The sequence below is a fragment of the Lissotriton helveticus genome, chromosome 12, assembly GCF_964261635.1.
Source record: "Lissotriton helveticus chromosome 12, aLisHel1.1, whole genome shotgun sequence".
Lineage (NCBI taxonomy): Eukaryota > Metazoa > Chordata > Amphibia > Caudata > Salamandridae > Lissotriton > Lissotriton helveticus.
Window position 1 is genome coordinate 106,763,650 of NC_136073.1, and position 19,921 is coordinate 106,783,570.

The 19,921-nt window shown below is 45.3% G+C and overlaps 1 protein-coding gene across 1 annotated transcript in view; it reads left to right on the top strand.

Annotated features, from left to right (window-relative positions):
• The window catches only part of GUCY2D (guanylate cyclase 2D, retinal), a 345,795-nt gene that overhangs the window by 246,428 nt on the left and 79,446 nt on the right, over nucleotides 1–19,921 (top strand). Inside the window, exons 11-12 of the mRNA XM_078668830.1 lie at nucleotides 13,699–13,847; nucleotides 17,355–17,518. Coding sequence (XP_078524956.1) covers nucleotides 13,699–13,847; nucleotides 17,355–17,518 — 313 coding nt within the window. The remainder of the gene's footprint in view (nucleotides 1–13,698; nucleotides 13,848–17,354; nucleotides 17,519–19,921) is intronic.

The following is a 19,921-nucleotide window of genomic DNA, read 5'->3' on the forward strand; positions in this document are numbered from 1 at the left end:
TGTGTTATACTGATGTAGGTAGGAATGATGATCCAACGCGTTGTTAGATGGCATAAAGTAGATTTATTGCAGCACAGAGATAAACAGGTCTGTCACCCATCCGGCCAGCGCTCTAACTGCCACCCCATGGAACATCCAGAGGCATCATAGCTAGAACCCACAGACAATCCAAAGTATTAACATAGAAGAAAGGCTAAGCACTATACAACATATCTCCCCCCCTTAAACTACAAAAGGAAATAAAACAAAAACACAAGAAAGAAAAGGACAAAAAGACCCTCAATGAATATAATCATCCAAATAGACTGGAGGACGACGGGAACGAGGACTCCTCAGACCGATCCCTGAAGGAACAGAGTGAACAGGAACAGGATCAAGGGTAGAACCACCACCTTCACTAAAAGGAGTGGAAGCAACACCAAAAGAAGTGGAAGCATCACCACTACCCACCTCCCCCCGTACAGCGGACGGGAAAAAGACATTTGAATCACACTGAGAAGATAACATATAGCCATTACAGTTTTTGTCACTGACACTAGAAAAGTCTCCCCCAGAAACAAGCCCACGCTTTTGATAAAGCGCCACCCTCCTGTAATTCCACTTTTCCCCATTATCAAGAAGCACAAAATGGGCAAAAGTTTTTTTTACACCAAAGGGACCCCTAAATTTGGTAAGACCCTTAGCACACCGGCCAGGCTTAACCTTGACAAGGTCACCTACAGAGATTGGTAAAGAAGCCAGGTTAGGAGAAGAGGATTGACTATCCAGACTTCTTAACCAAGCAGGAGTCAACCTCGAAACAGGAGGACGACCTCGCATCAACTCGAAAGGAGACTTCTCTCCCTGTTTGTGAGGGGTTGAGCGATAGGCCCACACAAGCTCCTGAACTCGCTCATTAGAAAAACACCCACTCGCAACAAACATTTGGATCACACCCTTCACTAATCGATTCACTCTCTCACACAAACCGTTGCTCTGTGGATTGTAAAGACACGTACGATGATGTTCAATACCACACACACGCACAAAGGAAGCCATTTTCGCAGAAGTCAAATGCGTGCCGTTGTCAGTAATCAGCACAGACGGAAAACCTTCATCCACAAAGACACCCTTTAGAAAACTGATAGTGGAATCAGTAGTAATCTCTCGCATAAAGCGAACAGTTAACCACTTAGTAAAGCAATCAATTACAACAACGGCAAAACGCTGATTAGAGGGTAATTCATTCATAGGACCAATGAAATCTAAGCAAATACTGTGCCAAGGCAAATCCTTAAAAGAAATACTCCCAACCGAATGAGACCCCACAACCTTTAAACGCTTCTCTCCCTCCTTACAAAAACTACATTTAACTACGCAATCCACAGCATCAGAATCAACCAAAGGCCACCAGAAATTTTCCTTCACACGTCGTTGGGTGAGGGTCTGCCCCAAATGACCCTCATGAGCCAAATCAAGGATCCTACCCCTCAGAGAACTAGGAGGAACAAAACGATCACCCCTCATCAACACATTCTTACCATCCAGGGACAACTCACTCAAAACCCTAAGAAAGGGCCTAACTGGAGGTTCCACTGTACTCTCCCTTCTCGATCCTTTAACAACAAGATCGATAACAGCTTTTAGAACAGTATCCTCCTCCATGCCCTTTGACCACTCCTCAGCAGAAAAGGAACCCTCCCCCAAGAACAAAACATCTTGTAAGAAGGCAACTGCAGCGTCATCCCGCACATCCTCCAATGAATCTTACCCCTTAATAGACTGCACAGGAAGACGAGATAAACAATCCGCCTGGATATTCCTCCAACCATGTACGAACTCTACTTCAAATTGATAGTCCTGCAACCGAGAAGCCAATCTGGCCAACCTGGGTGACCCCTTCCCAGTTCCCCCAGGAGCCAAGACATTGAGCAGGGGCTTGTGGTCAGTACGAAGGATAAACCGCGAACCCCACAAATAAGTTCTAAAATAACTTGCCCCCCACACAGCCGCGAGAGCCTCCCGCTCAATCACAGAATAGTTTGACTCAGACACAGTCAACAGTCTAGACGCAAAGGCAACAGTTTTCTCCACGCCACCATGCTTTTGCAGAAGAACCGCACCAAGACCAATCCCACTCGCATCCACCATCAGAACAGAGGAGCGCTTAGTATCAAACGGAGTAAGTACATGCGCAGATTTGAGTTCAGCCTTAATCCCGTTAAAACAAGAATCATGCTCACCAGACCACAGAAACTTGACCCCCTTCTTTAATAAACTCCTCAAAGGAGCAGTCTTCGTTGAAAAATCTCTCACAAATTTAGCATAGAACTCAATTAGTCCCATAAAGGACCTCAGCTGCTCCTTGTCAGCTGGAGGAGGAGCCAACTCAATAGCCTCCAGCAAGTTTTTTTTTGGTTTAACACCATCAGCAGAGAGACAAAAGCCTAAATATTCAATTTCCCTAACTAAAAACGCACATTTCTCCCGCCGCAAAGTGAGCCCAGCATCAACTATCCTGCGTAAAACATTTTGTAGGACACTGTTGTGCTCCTCCAGCGAATCACCAAAAATCAGGATATCATCTTGAAAGTATATTACTTTGTCTAAACCCTTAAACACTTCCGTAACCATTCTCTGAAACACACTTGCAGCTGAAATCAGCCCAAACGGTAATCTTGTGAATTGAAAGGTTCCTTCACTAGTAATGAAGGCTGTCAGATGTTTTGAGCTTTCTTCCAGACGAATCTGGTGATATGCATGTTTCAAATCCAACTTGCTGAAAAATTTCGCCCCCTTGAGTGTGGAAACCAATTCACCAATATTTGGCAACGGAAACACGTCAGCCACAACACACTTGTTCAAAGAGCGTAGATCCACACAGAACCTAATTTTATTATCAGGTTTCTGCGAAATTACTACAGGGGAAATCCATGGAGAAACTTCCACAGGCTCTATAATACCCCCTTGCAGCATTTCCTCCAGAACGGATTTTACTTCTTTTCGCAAAGCAAAAGGTATCCTTCTAGCCTTGTGCTGAATGGGAATACTACCCTCTTTCAACATAATTCTATGTGAATACCCTTGCAATTCGCCTAACTGTTCCCTGAAAACATGATTATAACTAGTAAGTATATCATCTACGGTAAAATTGTCTACAACTGAAACAGGTTCGTCCGCTCTTGGATTCACAACAATGTGCAAATCATATTGATGTGAACGTCCCAAAATGGCAGGACCATCTACAGACACATAAACCTTACCCCAAGTAGACCTGTTCTTAAAGACAATTCTTCCTTCAAAGTATCCAAGGAGGTCAATTTTTTCACCCTGGTAACCAGAGGGGAAAATGTCACAGACCTCTAGACTCCTATCACCCCACACATCATTCAACAAAGACGCAGGGATGATGGTCCACTTTGAACCAGTGTCAACCATCAGATTGATACACTTGTCATCAATCACAAAATCAGCTTTAGGAATCCGCTCTCTTTTCTCAAGGCAGGAACACACTGAATCACACAAAACGAGAATTTTGTTCACATCTCGTTTAAGTTCACTATACTCGTTCACAACAGTCACTCTTGAGTTAGTTTTGTTCTTACACATCTTCGCAAAATGACCTAATTTGCCACACCGCAGACACTCTTTATTGTTTGCAAAACAAAACTTCGCTTCAGACGTATGTGAATAGCTACCACATCTGGAACGCATCTTTGACTGTGACTTACTAAAGGGCTGTTGAGAAATATTTTTCTTCTGCAGAACATAACCTTTTTTTTTCACAATAGCAATAGCAGCCGCTTCGCTATCACTATTATCACTATTAATACCCTTGTGTGAGACCTCTGCAACTTTTGGGTCTAAACCACTCTTTTGTAGTTCTTTCATACATTTCTCACTCTCTTCAACAACTTTGGCTAACTCAATCGCCACTTTTAAAGTGGGGTTTTTAGCAGCCCACAAACGTACTTGTATTTTGCGATTGTTAGCCTGTACAATAAGTTGATCTCTAATGAGCTCATCTGCCATTTGCCCAAAGTTACACTTCACAGATAACTCACGCAAACGCGCAACAAAATCGTCAATACTTTCATCCTCAAGTTGCTTGTTCTTGTAAAATTTGTATCTTTGTAGAACCAGATTCTCCTCCTTTCCGAATCTAGTCTCAAGTCTTGTAACCGCCTCTTTGAACTCATCCAGAGGGGACTGTGAACCAGAGAGTAAAACCTGCGGTAAAAATTTAAACAAACGCTGTCCTTCCTTCCCTAAAGTTGTCATAAGAAGAGCCTTTTTCCTTTTTGGCGAAAAATCTTCCCCATCTAACGCTTCTATATAGTTGTTGAACATTACAATCCAATCCTCCCAGGCAGTGGATGGATTCCCAGGTTCACTTAGAAATTGAGGAGGAAGAGCTACATTGACAGGCTGTGCCATAGTTATAATTCCACTAAGCACCAATGTCTGAGTGAGAAAAAAAAAAAAAATGTGCACCTTAAAGCTGAATGACAAGTCTCTCACTCCTGGATAGTTCGACAACAAAGTAGAAGACACTACTTAAGCGCTTGCATCAAAGCACAGACAGATTTCCAATCAAAGCGCTAATGACAAAGTAGCGAAAATTTCCACTTTCCACGGAAGGATAACAAGTCAGCTTTCCACAAATAGCGCAATTAAAACGCGCGCTTACTTGTTAACACTCTTAGAAACGAGTGGCCGCATAAACTCAAGCTTGTTCAAGTCCACAACGACACGCGTCTTCAACGTGACATCCGAAAGCCGATATGCTTTCCACAAAATGGCCGACAGCGTCACACGTCACACAGGTCACACGTCTGACCGTACGCTTGTGACACCTCCAGACGCACAAGGAATCTGCTTGATTGGTCGCTACGCAACCCGAAGAATTCCTTGAATGACGCGTCACATGTAAGGCTTCCCACGTTGCTAAGGAGATGGAACAGTCAACAACAGTCAACAAACTCACCACAGAGTTGAAGTCGGAGTTGCCAAGGAGATATACTGCTGACGTCACCTCCTTTGGCCAACTACAACACCGAGAAGGAAAATTCTGTCTTAAAAGTCAGTTTTTCTATTCTTTCGGGTGCCGCTCGACGACAAAACTCGCAGGAAGCTTCTTACTGTTGATGCCTGTCACGCAGGATTCACTGGGGGAACAGAACTCCGTTCTTCTGTAAAATTGACGCCGCTGCAGGTTCTAAACCCTAAGTGATGGCCAGAAACATCCACAAGCCAAGTCGCCAAATGATGTAGGTAGGAATGATGATCCAACGCGTTGTTAGATGGCATAAAGTAGATTTATTGCAGCACAGAGATAAACAGGTCTGTCACCCATCCGGCCAGCGCTCTAACTGCCACCCCATGGAACATCCAGAGGCATCACAGCTAGAACCCACAGACAATCCAAAGTATTAACATAGAAGAAAGGCTAAGCACTATACAACATATACACAGTATTTTAAAGGTTGCTCTCTGTCTCATTGGCAACCAATGAAGTTCTTTTATGCAGTTCTTGGCCGCCGCATTTTGCACTATTTGTAGTTTGGCAAAGAGATAATCTGCCATCCCTACAAACAGTGAATTTCCGTAGTCCAGCCGACTCATCAGTAATGACTGGACCAGGATCCTTCTGCACTCTGTGGGAATCCAGGGGAAGACTCTTCTGAGCATTTTTAACAAGGCAAAACCTTTGCCGCAGATTGTAGCCACATGAGACTTCATTGATAGGGTGTTGTCGATTGTTACTCCCAGGTTCCTTGCTGTCAGTGTCGGATTAGGGGCGCTTCCCAGGGATACTGGCCACCAGCTGTTATTCCAAAGCTGAGTATGTCCCCCAAAAAGTAATATTTCTGATTTGTCTACGTTCAGTTTTAGACAGTGACTATACATCCAGTCAGACAAATCAGTAAGGCAGTTTAGAAGCCTGCCCTTGGGGTCATCCTCCTCATCCAGGATTATAGTTAGTTGGGTGTCGTCCGCGTAGGAACAGATTTCGACACCCCACTTTCTTCCTATTGCTGCGAGGGAAGACACAAATACGTTAAACGATGAGGGGATGAATAATTGCCCATGCGTACTGATTGCATTCTTTCCGATAGAAATGATTGCAACCAACCTAGAGCTCTGTCCCTGATACCTTTTGCCGCAAGAGTTTTTAATAGTAAATTGTGTGGTACGGTATCAAATGCCGCCGAGAGATCCAATAAAATCAAGGCGACTGTTTTCCCCCGATCTACCTGCATTCTGATATTATCCAGCACAGATAATAATGTTGTCTCTGTGCTGTTGTTGACCCTAAAACCCGTTTGGGAAATGTCTAATAAGTTGTTTGTTTCCAAGAAGGTGGATAATTGCCTGTTAACCAGTTTTTCTAGTACCTTCAATAGGTAGGGCAATTGGGAAATGGGTCGGTAGTTGGCAGGATTATTGATGTCTGAGCCTGCTTTTTTTAATAGTGGAGTAACTATAGCGTTCTTCCAGTTAGTTGGAAATTCAGCGGATTCTAGCGAGTGATTCAATGCTTGTGTTACTGCTGGGCATATAATGGGAGCTATTTGTGCAAAAATATGGTGTGGACATGGGTCCAGCGGGGAGCCTGATTTAATTTCAAGCATGGCTTTCCCAATTTCCTCTTCAGAAAACGGACCAAAGCGGGAGCAGCTGATCTGTGGGGTAGATGACTCGAGGGTCTCTAAGCTTTCTGGATTAGCATGAGAAAATGAAGAGTACATTTTATCAATTTTTTCACAGAAAAAGTCATTGATTTTATCGCAGCCTGCTTGTGAAGGAGTCAAATTTGAAGATAGGCTTGTAGGGCTGCATAATTCCTTGACTATTTTAAATAGTTCTTTGGTCGAGTTTTTATTTTCTGTTATTCTGCGAGAAAAATATTCCTTTTTTGCCTTCCTAATGGCTTTATTGTAAAATATAAGTTCTTTCTTGTATGAAGATCTGGCATCTTGGGTTTTTGTAAGTCTCCATTTGTGTTCAAGGGATGTGCATTTCCTTTTTAGTAACTTTAGTTCTGGCCCATACCACTTTTCTGACATAGTTCGTCTAGATTTGTTATTGGAATGTAGCACTGAACAATGTTCCAGTGCGTTCCTGATATGGTTCTGAAGTTGATCTATTTCATCATTAACACTAGTTTTTGTAGTGTTAGCATATTTAAAATGTTGCTGAAAAGCTTCTACTGAGAAGTTTTTCCAACTCCTGGTTTTTGCTGCTGCCGGGCATAGTGGTCTGGTATTGTTAACAGGCAGATTCATGTCGAACTCAATCATAAAATGATCCGTCCAAGTCATAGGTTTTATCCCTTTAATGTGGGTGGAATTAATATTGGAGAACATCAAATCTAATATGTGTCCTGCCCTATGTGTTGGTTTTTCGATTCTCTGGGACAGTTGTAAAATTTCCATATTCTCCTCTAGCTGTTTAGCTAGGGAGTTATTACTATTATCATAATGTATATTAAAGTCCCCTAGTAATAAGAAATTCTTGGTGTTAAGACAGACCGGCATAATTTGCGCAAGAAGTTGAGTACTGAAATCAGACGTACAACCTGGTGGATTGTAAATTATCACACCACCGAGTAGAATGTAGGTGTTGATGGATACTGAGAATGCCATTGCTTCATGGCTGTTGGATTGTATAATGGGCTCTTGTCTGCATGTGAGGGAGTCTTTGAATAGCAGAGCTACCCCACCTCCCCTTTTTTTTCCCTATTCAGATTAAGAATTTTATAATCCGTTGGTAGGGCCATTGTAATATCCGGAGTACTATGGTTGCCCAGCCAGGTTTCAGTAATGAAGGTCAGATCGGGTTTTTCTGTGCTCAAAATCTCCCAGATTGTCTCTGCGGAGCGCAAGGGCCTCACTGTAGGGGAGCCCGCAACTTTCCTCACCGGTGTCCCCAACGGCTCCGTACCGTCTGTAGACAGTGTAGGACCCCGGGGGCTCAGTACATCTCGCCTCACCCACCTCTGTGCACAGCAGGCGATTGGGCTTTTTCTGGCATCAAAAAAGAAGGCCCGGAGCGGCTTCCAACCCACCTCCGCTGCTCCCGCAGTTTATTTTTGAAGTTTTTTCCCCTTAGCTGCGGTTCTTTGTCAGCCTAGCCGGGCCGATTCTCCGAACAATGCGCTCTCACTGAGCGTGCCACCTGCGTCACTCTGCGTGCGGCCGCGGCGTCTACTGTGGCCCCTGGCTGTTGCCTCGGGGTTAGGCCTGTTCCCCCTTGTTCGGCCTCACACGGTTTTGGGAGGGCGCCTGATCGCTACGATTCTTGTGATGGGTTTCGGAGGTGATGCGGTGATCGTTGCACTGCACCTCAGCGCTCCAATTCCGGATTAGTGCCAGGATTACCGGGACTATGCTGGTGGGCTCTGGAGCTCCTCTAAGCTGTGGCCACTTCCTACGGTCGCAAGCCACGCCCCCCGTATCCACAGTATCTTGAGTGCTTCACACATCTGGGATCCAGTGTCTCCTTTTACTCCGTTATTAGAACCTACAAACAGCTTTGCAAATGCACCACAATTTTATCAGGTAGCACCAGTGAACATCTATGCATACCTATGGCACCAATTCTGAGGGACATCGCATAATGGGGTATTTTATTTATTTATTTATTTATTTAGGGGATTTGTAGAGCGCGTAGTCACCCAGTGGGTATCCCAGCGCTGAAACCATATTACTCACGAGGGGGTGTAGTCCGGGAAAGTGACAGTTTTAGGGGAAGAGAAGAGTTTTGAGTGCTTTTCTGAACCGAAGGAGGTTAGGTTCTGTCCTAAGGCTCAGGGGGAGTGCATTCCACTTCTTTCCAGTGTTAACTGAGAAGCGGCGGCCACCTGTGCGGACCTTTTTCACTTTAGGGATCGTGATAAGGTTTCCGTGCTCCGAGCGGAGCGCTCTGGTGGGTCTATAGGGGGTGATCCAGTTGTTTAGTATAGGAGGGCCAGTGTTATGAAGAGTCTTGTGAGCAAGGCAGAGGGCCTTAAAAATGACCCTTTCCCTAATCGGGAGCCAGTGCAGCTTCCTGAGCGCAGGCTTTGCAGATGATCTGGCCGGGGTGTTTGTGAGGAGTCGGGCGGCGGCATTTTGAACCTTCTGAAGAGTTTGAAGGGTGGATTCTGGGGCGCCCAGGTAGATAGCATTGCTGTAATCCAGCCTCGATAGAATTAAGCCCTGGATCAGCATGAGACGCGACTGAAAAGGTAGAAGTGGAATTACCTTCCTGCAAGATTTAAGTAAACCGTAGCAGGTGCCGGCCGTCTTTCTAGCCTGGGTCCTGAAGGTGAGGTCAGTCTCCAGCCACACTCCAAGACTTTTGACCTCCTTCTTGGGAGTGGGGGGTTCACCCATGCAGGCGGGCCACATGTGAGAGGGGAGGTTCGCGGTTTTTTGTCCAAGGAGCAGAATCTCTGTTTTGGAGCCATTTAGCTTCAAAGCAGAGTCACTCATCCACTGATATACGTTGGTAAGGCAGTCGTGGAGATTGGAGGGCTCAAGCTTGGGGTGGGAGAGTGTCACCACCAGTTGTGTATCGTCGGCGTAGCTGACGATAGTGACTCCAAAGGGTGAGACGAGTCCCTCCAGTGGGGCCATGTAAACGTTAAACAACGTGGGGCTCAGGGAGGAGCCCTGAGGCACGCCACACTGGAGGGGGATGGAGGGGGAGCGGCTTTCGCCTTCCCAAACTTGGTAGGAGCGGCGGGAGAGAAAGGACGCAAGCCACCTCTGAGCTCTGCCTTTAACCCCAACAGTCCCAAGACGGTGGATTAGGACCTGGTGACTGACCGTGTCAAAGGCCGCACTGAGGTCTAGGAGGACCACTGCCACTGATCCTCCTGTATCGATGATTTCCCTGGTTCTTTCTACTGCCACGAGGAGGGCGGTGTCCGTGCCCTGACCTGGTCTAAAGCCTGTCTGCGAGTCGTTGAGAAGATGGTTTGACTCGAGGTAGTGTGACAGCTTTTTATTTACCAACTTTTCGGCGACTTTACCTATCCAAGGTAGAAGTGAGATAGGTCTGTAGTTGGAGAGGTCTGTGGGGTCAAGCGACGGTTTTTTGAGCAGCGCTTTGACGACAGCTTCCTTCCAGTTAGATGGAACCTCTCCCTGTTCCAGTGAGATATTGATCAGGGCTGTCAATTGGGGCACTATAGTATGCGTGATGTTTTTAGCGAAACGTATGGGAACTGGGTCGCTAGGGGCACCGCTCTTAGTTGAGGTAAGTATGACTCTCACTTCTTCTTCTGAGACTGGGCCAAGTGCCTCCAGGGAGGGTTTGTCGTCGGGGGGTGTCTGCTCTTTGGCTCTCACCAAGGAGTCAGAGTTGGGAGGTGGGAGGGAAATGAGAATTTTTTTTATTTTGTCGTCAAAGAAGGTGGCCAGCTTGACGCATTTTTCCTCGGCTTCATTGGGGTCCATGGGTTTCTGTGGGGGTTCCGGGACGTGGAGGAGTTCTTTGAGAATGGAGAAAGTCTCCTTGGATGAGCAGGCGGAAGTTTTTATCTTTTCCTCATAATAAGTCCTTTTGGTGTCATGCAAAGCTAGTTTGTAGGCTTTCATGGAGCGGTAGTAGGCGCTTTTCTCTTCTGTTGACTTGTTTTTCCTCCACGAGCGTTCTGTCTTTTTACATTGTTTTTTAAGGGCTGTAAGGGCAGGTGTGTACCAAGGGGAGTGGCCGGTTCTTTTTGCGTGTTTTAGCGTACTGGTCAGCGGAATGGAGCTATCTAGGGGTCGGAGTAGCCAATTCATGAATTCTCTATCTGCGCTGTTTGGGTCCATGGACAAGGGGGTGATGGTATCGCGAAGTTTGGCCTCCCATTCTTCTGGTGCTAACTTGTGCCAACGTCTGGCTTGTACCCTTGTTTTTTGTTTGGGCGCTGGTGTCGTGTCGAGTGACCAGTGCATAGGAATCAGCATATGGTCTGTCCAAGGCAGGGGGGTGGGGTCCTGGGCACACAGGTTCCCAATGTTGGAAAAGATAGGGTCTAGGAGTTGACCTTTCTCATGGGTTGCTTTGGGGTTTTGCAGAAGGAGGTCAGCTGTGGTAAGATCCGCGAGCAAGTTTGCTGCGGTATTGTCCATAGGATCCAGAAAGTGCATATTAAAATCCCCTAAGAGGAGAAAGTTAGAGACCGAGATAGTCTTCAGTAGGATGTGGTCCATCAGTGTACTAGTGAATTCGCCTAGAGGGCCTGGAGGACGATACACAAGCAGTCCCGAAAGGGAAGTGGATGGCGTGATCTGAATTGAGAAGTGGCAGTTCTCGCAGTTTTTAGCAGTTCCGGTCTCGATTCTACATTTGAGGTGATCTTTGTAGATTATAGCTAGGCCACCGCCTCTACCGATTGGCCTATTTAGAAAGCATATTTGGAAACCGGGGGGGATGGCAGTGGCAACATCAAAGTCACTGTGCGGGGTCAGCCAGGTTTCCGTAAGAAACAAAAGATCTAGCAGCGAATCTTGGACGAGGATGTTAATTTCGTGGGCATGCTTTACTAAGGATCTGCAATTCAGAAGGCCAAGCCGTAGTCCTTGGTGGCGTTCCGCTTCCTCAGATTTATTGCAGATGCTACATCCTACATAGGGGGTGTCCTCCATGTGGATGTATTTGCACTGGGGATGTTTTCCCGGGTTCAAGGCAAGCAGTGAGTCTCTGGGGTATGAGATGCGCTTTAGCAGATCGGGCATAGTGGCTAGGCCTACGGCCGTCTGGGCCCGGACAGGCCCAGACGGGCTTGCCTTTGGCGCGCCTTCGGCGCGCTGACGGCGCGCCCGCTGCGCCCGTCCGCTGCGCTTCCGGCTGGTGCTCATGTTTTATAGGAAGGTGAGGAGTGGGAGGGGGGGGGCGTGGCCACCCGATGAGGGCGTGTCCCTCACGCAGGGAATGGCGGCGAGACTCGGGTCAGGGCGGGGAAAGCAAGCAATCTGCTTCCCTGCGCCGACCAGGAAGAAAACAAAAAGTTTGTGCAAAATAGGCTTTAAAGTGAGGAACAGAGTAAAAACACAGTATCAACACAAATTTAAAATTCAAAGTGCTCCCGGCTACTTTGCCTCAGGAGTGTCTTTCGAGTAATGTGGGAGCGGCGCTTGCCGTCAGCGCGCAGTTATAGGTACCTGGGAGGGGGGGCGTGGCCACCCGATGAGGGCGTGTCCCTCACGCAGGGAATGGCGGCGAGACTCGGGTCAGGGCGGGGAAAGCAAGCAATCTGCTTCCCTGCGCCGACCAGGAAGAAACCAAGAAGTTTGTGCAAAATAGGCTTTAAAGTGAGGAACAGAGTAAAAACACAGTATCAACACAAATTTAAAATTCAAAGTGCTCCCGGCTACATTGCCTCAGGAGTGTCTTTCGAGTAATGTGGGAGCGGCGCTTGCCGTCAGCGCGCAGTTATAGGTACCTGGGAGGGGGGGCGTGGCCACCCGATGAGGGCGTGTCCCTCACGCAGGGAATGGCGGCGAGACTCGGGTCAGGGCGGGGAAAGCAAGCAATCTGCTTCCCTGCGCCGACCAGGAAGAAACCAAGAAGTTTGTGCAAAATAGGCTTTAAAGTGAGGAACAGAGTAAAAACACAGTATCAACACAAATTTAAAATTCAAAGTGCTCCCGGCTACTTTGCCTCAGGAGTGTCTTTCGAGTAATGTGGGAGCGGCGCTTGCCGTCAGCGCGCAGTTATAGGTACCTGGGAGGGGGGGGCGTGGCCACCCGATGAGGGCGTGTCCCTCACGCAGGGAATGGCGGCGAGACTCGGGTCAGGGCGGGGAAAGCAAGCAATCTGCTTCCCTGCGCCGACCAGGAAGAAACCAAGAAGTTTGTGCAAAATAGGCTTTAAAGTGAGGAACAGAGTAAAAACACAGTATCAACACAAATTTAAAATTCAAAGTGCTCCCGGCTACTTTGCCTCAGGAGTGTCTTTCGAGTAATGCAGTTCGAAAAGAGGGCGTGGCCTCGGAGTGGGCGTGTCCTGCTGAAGGCGAGTAGAATGGCGGAATGCACTTTAGGCGATATCGCCCTTTACAGTGCTCGTTTTCCTAAAAGGACAAGTGCCTGCACACACCACTTGTGTGACAAGGAAAGGGGTGAGTGGAAATAAAATACACAATTTTTCAAGTTTTAAAAGTTGTTAAGGCTTTACAATGCAAAACAACTCCCGGCTGTGCCTCAGGAGGAAATGGCTATCTGTCTGTGCGCTAGCAATCAGCACTCCTTAAATGCAGTTCGAAAAGGGGGCGTGGCCTCGGAGTGGGCGTGTCCTGCTGAAGGCGAAGCGAATGGCGGAATGCACTTTAGGCGATATCGCCCTTTACAGTGCTCGTTTTCCTAAAAGGACAAGTGCCTGCACACACCACTTGTGTGACAAGGAAAGGGATGAGTGAAAATAAAATACACAATTTTTCAAGTTTTAAAAGTTCTTAAGGCTTTACAATGCAACACAACTCCCGGCTGTGCCTCAGGAGGAAATGGCTATTTTATGTATGCTCCGAACTTCAAGCAGATAATCCTCTATGTGTTTGGAAGAATTTGTTGAACTGGGGCTTGTAAAAGACAATACAAAGAAGTGAGAGTCTGATGCCTTCTCACTCAGCATTGTATATCAAACCTGTTCTAGTAGTGGACTATAAATTTAAGCTCAAACTCCATGATCGTGCAATCTTTCTTTCTGCAATTGCAATTTCTTTCCCTGTATGTTCTTTAGAAATCATCAAGAAAGTCCAGAGGCCCCCTCCTCTCTGCCGACCCTCTGTCTCAGTGGACCAGGCTCCCTTGGAGTGTGTACAGCTGATGAAGCAATGCTGGAGTGAACAGCCAGAACGACGGCCCACTGTTGACGAAATCTTTGACCAGGTGAGAGAGCCATGCCAAAGATCCCACTATTGATTAGATCTTTAATTGGGAGCTGCCAATGGTAAAGGGGGAATGCTGCCATTGGACTCCATGATGACTCTGTCCCACTTCTGGATGTAATGACACATAACTGCCAAAAGGCGCCACCACTGCATGCAGGTTTTGCAACAAGTCATTTCTGTGCCCTCAGACACACAGAGACTGAGAAACTCGAGGGTATGATGAAAATCAGGTAGGTAGGTGGCGTTGTTAAGAAGGTGTGATCAGATCTCCTGCAGTGGAAAGTTTCCTGTGGATGGCCTCTTGGATGATACATAATCTAATACATAATGATCTCAAAATAAGTGCCAACACTTCTCCGAAACAAATTTGATTTGATCTTTTACGTTTGTTTGTGAAATTTTGTGATATGTCTTCTTTTTTGGATTTGAGTTGGGATATGGCTTTTAATAAATCCTTCATTTTGATTTTTGTTGGCTTTAAGAGCTGCTTCCTGAGCCACTTTCTGAGGATTTCCTCAGAACATTTCTGTTCATTGTGTTTCTTTCTGCCATCAAGAACTGCCTCTACTACTAAAACATGATTTTCACCCTCATGTGCACATGGGGTTGAGGAACATTTAAGAGAGGAGGAACAAGGTGAGCTAGCTTCTGTTTAGATACACCTCCGTGCCTAGATTTGTTTTCCAATGGGTTTGCTACAAGACTTACACTCTATGCCAAAAAGGGACTCAAAGTAGTGCCTTTTCCTGCAAGGCCTCTAAAGCACTGTACTGAGACTGAATGCACGTTGCCTTCTGCATCTTGCAGAGGTTGTCCCCTAAGCAATCGGAGATGTGATGTACAGTGGAGCTCCTTTTGAGGCCCTACAACTATGACATTACAACATGATTTTCCCTCATACCTATCTGTACCAAAAGGCCTTTAAATCATGTCTCTGGGCGAAGCCCTGATGTGCACTCTGAGCCTTACTGCACTACATAACAATTTTCAAATGTCTTCAGATGGTCCTCTGCAGCAAGGCCTTCTGAAGGATGAAATCAAAACCTTGCTGCTGTTAGAAGAGTGTAATGCCATACCTCCTTCTGACAAAGAGCCAAAGGTCATAGATTTCTTGGAGAACCATTTCAGAGGTTATTCTGACTGTGTGCATTGACCAAATGCAGCAAGATATAAAAGAATACAAGTAGCAACTTCTAGCCTCGTCCCAAAACAGGTTCTCAGCATTTTCGACAAATGCAAAATCTCAACTATGCATATTTCTTCCTTCTCTTATGATCACACTATGATACCAGAGATGGCATTGTTGATTAGAAAGCTATTCCAGTCAGGGGCGTCAATCATGTCAATTCGAAGTATATTGAGGAAGGTTTCTACTACTGCTTGGTTTCTGTTGGGAAGATCTGCATCAACATTTCACCCCATTCAGATCTCCACCACTTCAACCTTTGGTATGTCTTGGGCGTAATGGAAATTTGTGACCCTTTTCACAACTCTGCAACTCTGTTTAATAAAGGAGCTCTTCGAATGCTGGATCTGAAAGGTGTCTATGTCCATATTTTTATGCTTGGAAGTTACAGATTGTTCCTCATATTTGTGACCAAAGGTGGGCACTTCCAGTAGCAGAACCTCCCACTTGGTTGGGTTGCTACACCCACAGAATTCACTATGTTGATGGCAACAGTTGTGGCATTTTCTGAGGCTAAAATGCACTCATATATAATTGTCTGCTTAGCATTGCTTCCCTTGCTTCCCATCAGGCTCTTACCGGTTGACCTTCCTAGTTTAAGATAAGTGTCTGTCTTCATATCTGAAGAGCGTCTCTTTGATTCCTTTCCTGGGATTCATTGATTGGTACTCGGTGTGGAGGCAGATGAATCTTTTACTTTCACAGGATGGATTTCAGCCAAACAAGAAGATTCTTGTTACTTCAGGTTTAGGTATCTTGCCTTGGTACAATGATTCCAGATATTTGATGGCCTTTAGCGTTTGGATGATCCCAATCTAGTGTGAGAACCTTGTACCAGGTCTCTATTTGGAGGTAGGAGTGGCTCTCTCCATCAATAATGAATCCACTCTCAGATCTGCTATATTACACCCTTCCATAGGTGATCATGAACCACAACTTATTGTCTGTAAGTCTCTGTCTGGATCCTTTACTCCCATGTCTTCACCAAAATAGATTCTCTCTGAGTAGGAATGGAGTGGGTTTCCCAATGGGGTTCCCAATCCTCTCTAACTTGCTGTAGTCACAACAGGACCAACTCCTTCGCATAAGTCTCTTGAAGTTGAAATCCATTTGTCTGACCACAGAAGCAAAGGTGGGATGGTTAATGCTGTCAAAAAGACAACGTTATTTAATATTAGCAAACTGGAAGGGACACGTTTTTCCATTTGTGCAAGTTTGCAGTCCAGGTACGGTGATGGGCACTCTGCAGGAACTTCTTTCCCTAGGCTTCCTATTAGGCCTGGATAGCGATTTCACGTCATGGACTAAAGCTTTACCCGGAATTGGTCTCCTAAAGAAGAGTGGAAGTCGAACAGCCGATCTATCCACCTTGAGAAGAACACAAATGACCTATACCTCGTAGCCAGGATGGTCCTCAAGTTTGTAGAGGCTTGATTTGGGAGGCCAGCTCTACTCAATGTTCTCTGGTCTAGAATGTTACTGCGGAGAGATGTTGGTAAGAAGGACCTTCATTTAGACAGTACAGTTTAGAGTACACTATAGCTCATTAAGTTAATGGAGGCGAAGGTGTGCCAACCACATTGATGTTTCTGGGGTAGAGAGGTGAGGTATCAAATTACCCACTGCAGACAAAGGGGGTACTCCATCACTGCATGATGGCTATCCCATATGCTGTATTACAAGTGCAATAGGCTATAATGCAGTTTTATTGTCACGGATGGGACATCCACATTTGTGATGAAGTATTCCATCCGTAAAACTCTAAATAAAGACCAAAGAACCTAATTGGCTTGTTATGCCACCTGGTCCTTATGCTGTTTCCCCCAATAAAAAATTCTTTAATCAATTTATGAGAATGGAAGAGGGAAACATGATTTAAGATTAAGCATAAGTAACATTCTTTAGGGATGATTGTACACTACTCCAAGCCCTTCCCTTTTAGATTCCAAACACAGTGGGGGCGGTAACCATACTTTGGATGCAAACTTGAGTTTGGCATTACAATATAGCCACAAAATACAGGGGTAGATAGCTCACACAAGCAGTTTGCACACTCAAGGATAGATGAAAACATGCACTATTGGCACATAGACCATTTTTCAAGGTATGATGCTGGGAATTATGTTCAAATTGAGAACATGTAAATTTCTGCATCCTTCAATAACACAAGGTGGAAAGCTCTAGATATTTACTGCCGTTTTCCTTCGGGTTCCAGATCCGTTATCTCTGTCTAAAATTTAAGCTCACGCTGGGAGTTTGCAAGAGGAGATTAATGGGCCAGTTTCCTGGTGATCATACAACATTTATCTTTTCCTCCAGTTCAAGAACATCAACAAGGGGCGGAAGACCAACATCATTGACTCTATGCTGCGAATGCTAGAACAGTACTCAAGCAACCTGGAGGACCTGATCCGAGAGAGGACAGAAGAGCTCGAGATCGAGAAACAGAAAACCGACAAACTTCTTACCCAAATGCTACCCCCGTGAGTGCCCATATCATGGTTATCAGTTTTTATTTTCATTATCTTAATTGAAAGAAAGCTGCATCAGGCACTCTCCAGACCTGAGCACACTAGTGTTACAAATGTGACAGGTGTCCTTTCTCAAGGATAGACACATTTTGCCAGACCTTAAAACATCTAGGTCAGGAGAGGTGTTTCCTCTCATCTGGATAGATGAGCTCTAAGCTGGGTGAAAACCAGACAGTATTTATTAAACTTACCCTCACTCTGCAGGGGGCAGAAGTCAAAAGGTGGTAAAAGAAGGGATCACATTTTGAGAACCTATCTACATGGGCCTGTCCAGCCCTTGGGACCAATTGAAGCCCTGTCTCTAGGGCCCCATCTCTCCCACAGCACTCTGTGTGCTCATAAGGTTTTTGTTCCTTGCCACTGATGCTTTCAACACTATGATTAGCCCTATTCCCTGCATTTAAAACCACTTCACTTATTTTTTACATTATCCATTCTACTCACACTCTCTCACAGATCTGCTTTAGCCTAATGTTTCTTAGGCCCACATGCATCATTGAGAATTGCATTCGCAAACGGTACGAATCGCAATTTTCGGCCGTTTGCGAATGCAATTTTCAAATTTTGGATGCATCATGCTTTTCGCAATTTTAGGAATCGCAACCATGTTGCGATTTCTAAAATTGCATTTGCATTTAAGAAATCACAATTTGAGATTTCTTAAATGCAATGCATGATAATTTTTAAATTGCGAATTCGCAAATTGGAAGGGGTAAATTAGCATGAAGTGGAACTTTCAAACATGCACAAGTTACATATTGGAAAGTTTTAATTAACACACACACATGTCCTTGGGGCATGTGTGTGTGTAAATTGCATTCAAAGTTAAATTTCAGGGGTGCAGGGAGGGGTTCTTTGGACCCCCCCCCCGCACCCTTGAAATTGCATTCACATTTTGCGAATTCGCAAATTGAAAATCGCAAAATGTGAATGCCTTCCCATTCATTCCTATGGGCCTTTTGGCCCATAGGAATCAATGGGAAGCGTTTCCTTAATTGCGATTCGCAAAGTGTGAATCGCAATTAAGGAAAAATAAGGAATCGCAAAAAAAGTTGCGATGTTTTCATGCATTGCCGTTTGCAATTTCTAAATTGCGATTCCTTAATTTTCGCAATTTTGGAATCGCAAACGGAAACGTTGATGCATGTACCCATTAATCTCTTCTTTCAAAAGCATGTTTCCTGCAGCACATTCAGAGTGCACAGCAAATCCACTTTTACCCTAAGAATTTTATTTAGTCAAATCTGTAGTTCTCTGTCCTAGTAACTTCTGCAATTCTTTTTTCGTTATTAGCACATGTTCTTCCCTGTATCCTATATTCTCCTTGTACTCTCCTATGCCATGCTCCATTAGTACTGATGGTGACACGTGTGCTGTCATTTCTCTTCCTGAACTTATCTATTCTGTCTTCCAGTTGTCCCCTTTGAATATAACCCTTTTTATGTTCCCCAAGCCAAAATAGCTTTCTTTTTAGTTCTCTGTCATTTTCATGTATCCTCTTTTCTCTTTTTGCTCTGATTATCCAGCCTCTTAGGCTCTTTTTCCAGCCCAAATCATCACTATAATTCATGGAGATATCAGTGTTTAACTTCACTCTGCACTTCTTACCTTCTCTTCATTCCTACTCTTGAGTACTGCCGTGCTGAACTCTTTCATCTCTCAAAACTGTGCCCATAAGCCTCATATCTCTTTCTTTTCAGACCCATAGCTTTTCTTCCTCTTCTTTGTGCTGACCGTCAGCATTGGCCATTTTTGTTGTCCATCCGCTAGTCTTTACCAGTTTGTCCCCTCCTTCTGCATTTAATGCTCACATCACCTGTTACTGATTTCCTTCCCCAACTCAACACCTTTCTCTCGTTCTTCTGCCCAGTTCTGTGTACAATGCTCTTCTCTCTGCTGATAGATCTGCGCTAGTCCTGATTCATCCTTTCGTTCAATAGTCACTTTCTCGTAAGCAACACTAGACGTGGCTCACTCCTGCTCTCATGGTCTTAAGCTCCCTCTGACCAACTCCTGGAAGGATGCTCAACTTCTATACCTTTATCAACCCATCTTTCCTCACCCTTGCAATCTTCTCCCTCTGCTCAACTTACTTCTTGCACTCTGCCTCTCTTTCATCTGTACCTGCTTTAGACTTCAACAGACTGTCTGCTTCATGTCCTCTGTCCTTCAACCACCTCATCGCTCCTGTTTGTTCAACCTTCTCATCACTCTCTTCTTTCTGTATGATTTTGGACTCTGACCTTCTTGGCTGTCTCCAGTATGCTAATCATTCTACTGCTTCTTCTCTCAATCCATCCATCCGCACCATGTACTTTCTTATATTTCAGCCCCCTTTATTTAGTTTCATTTCTC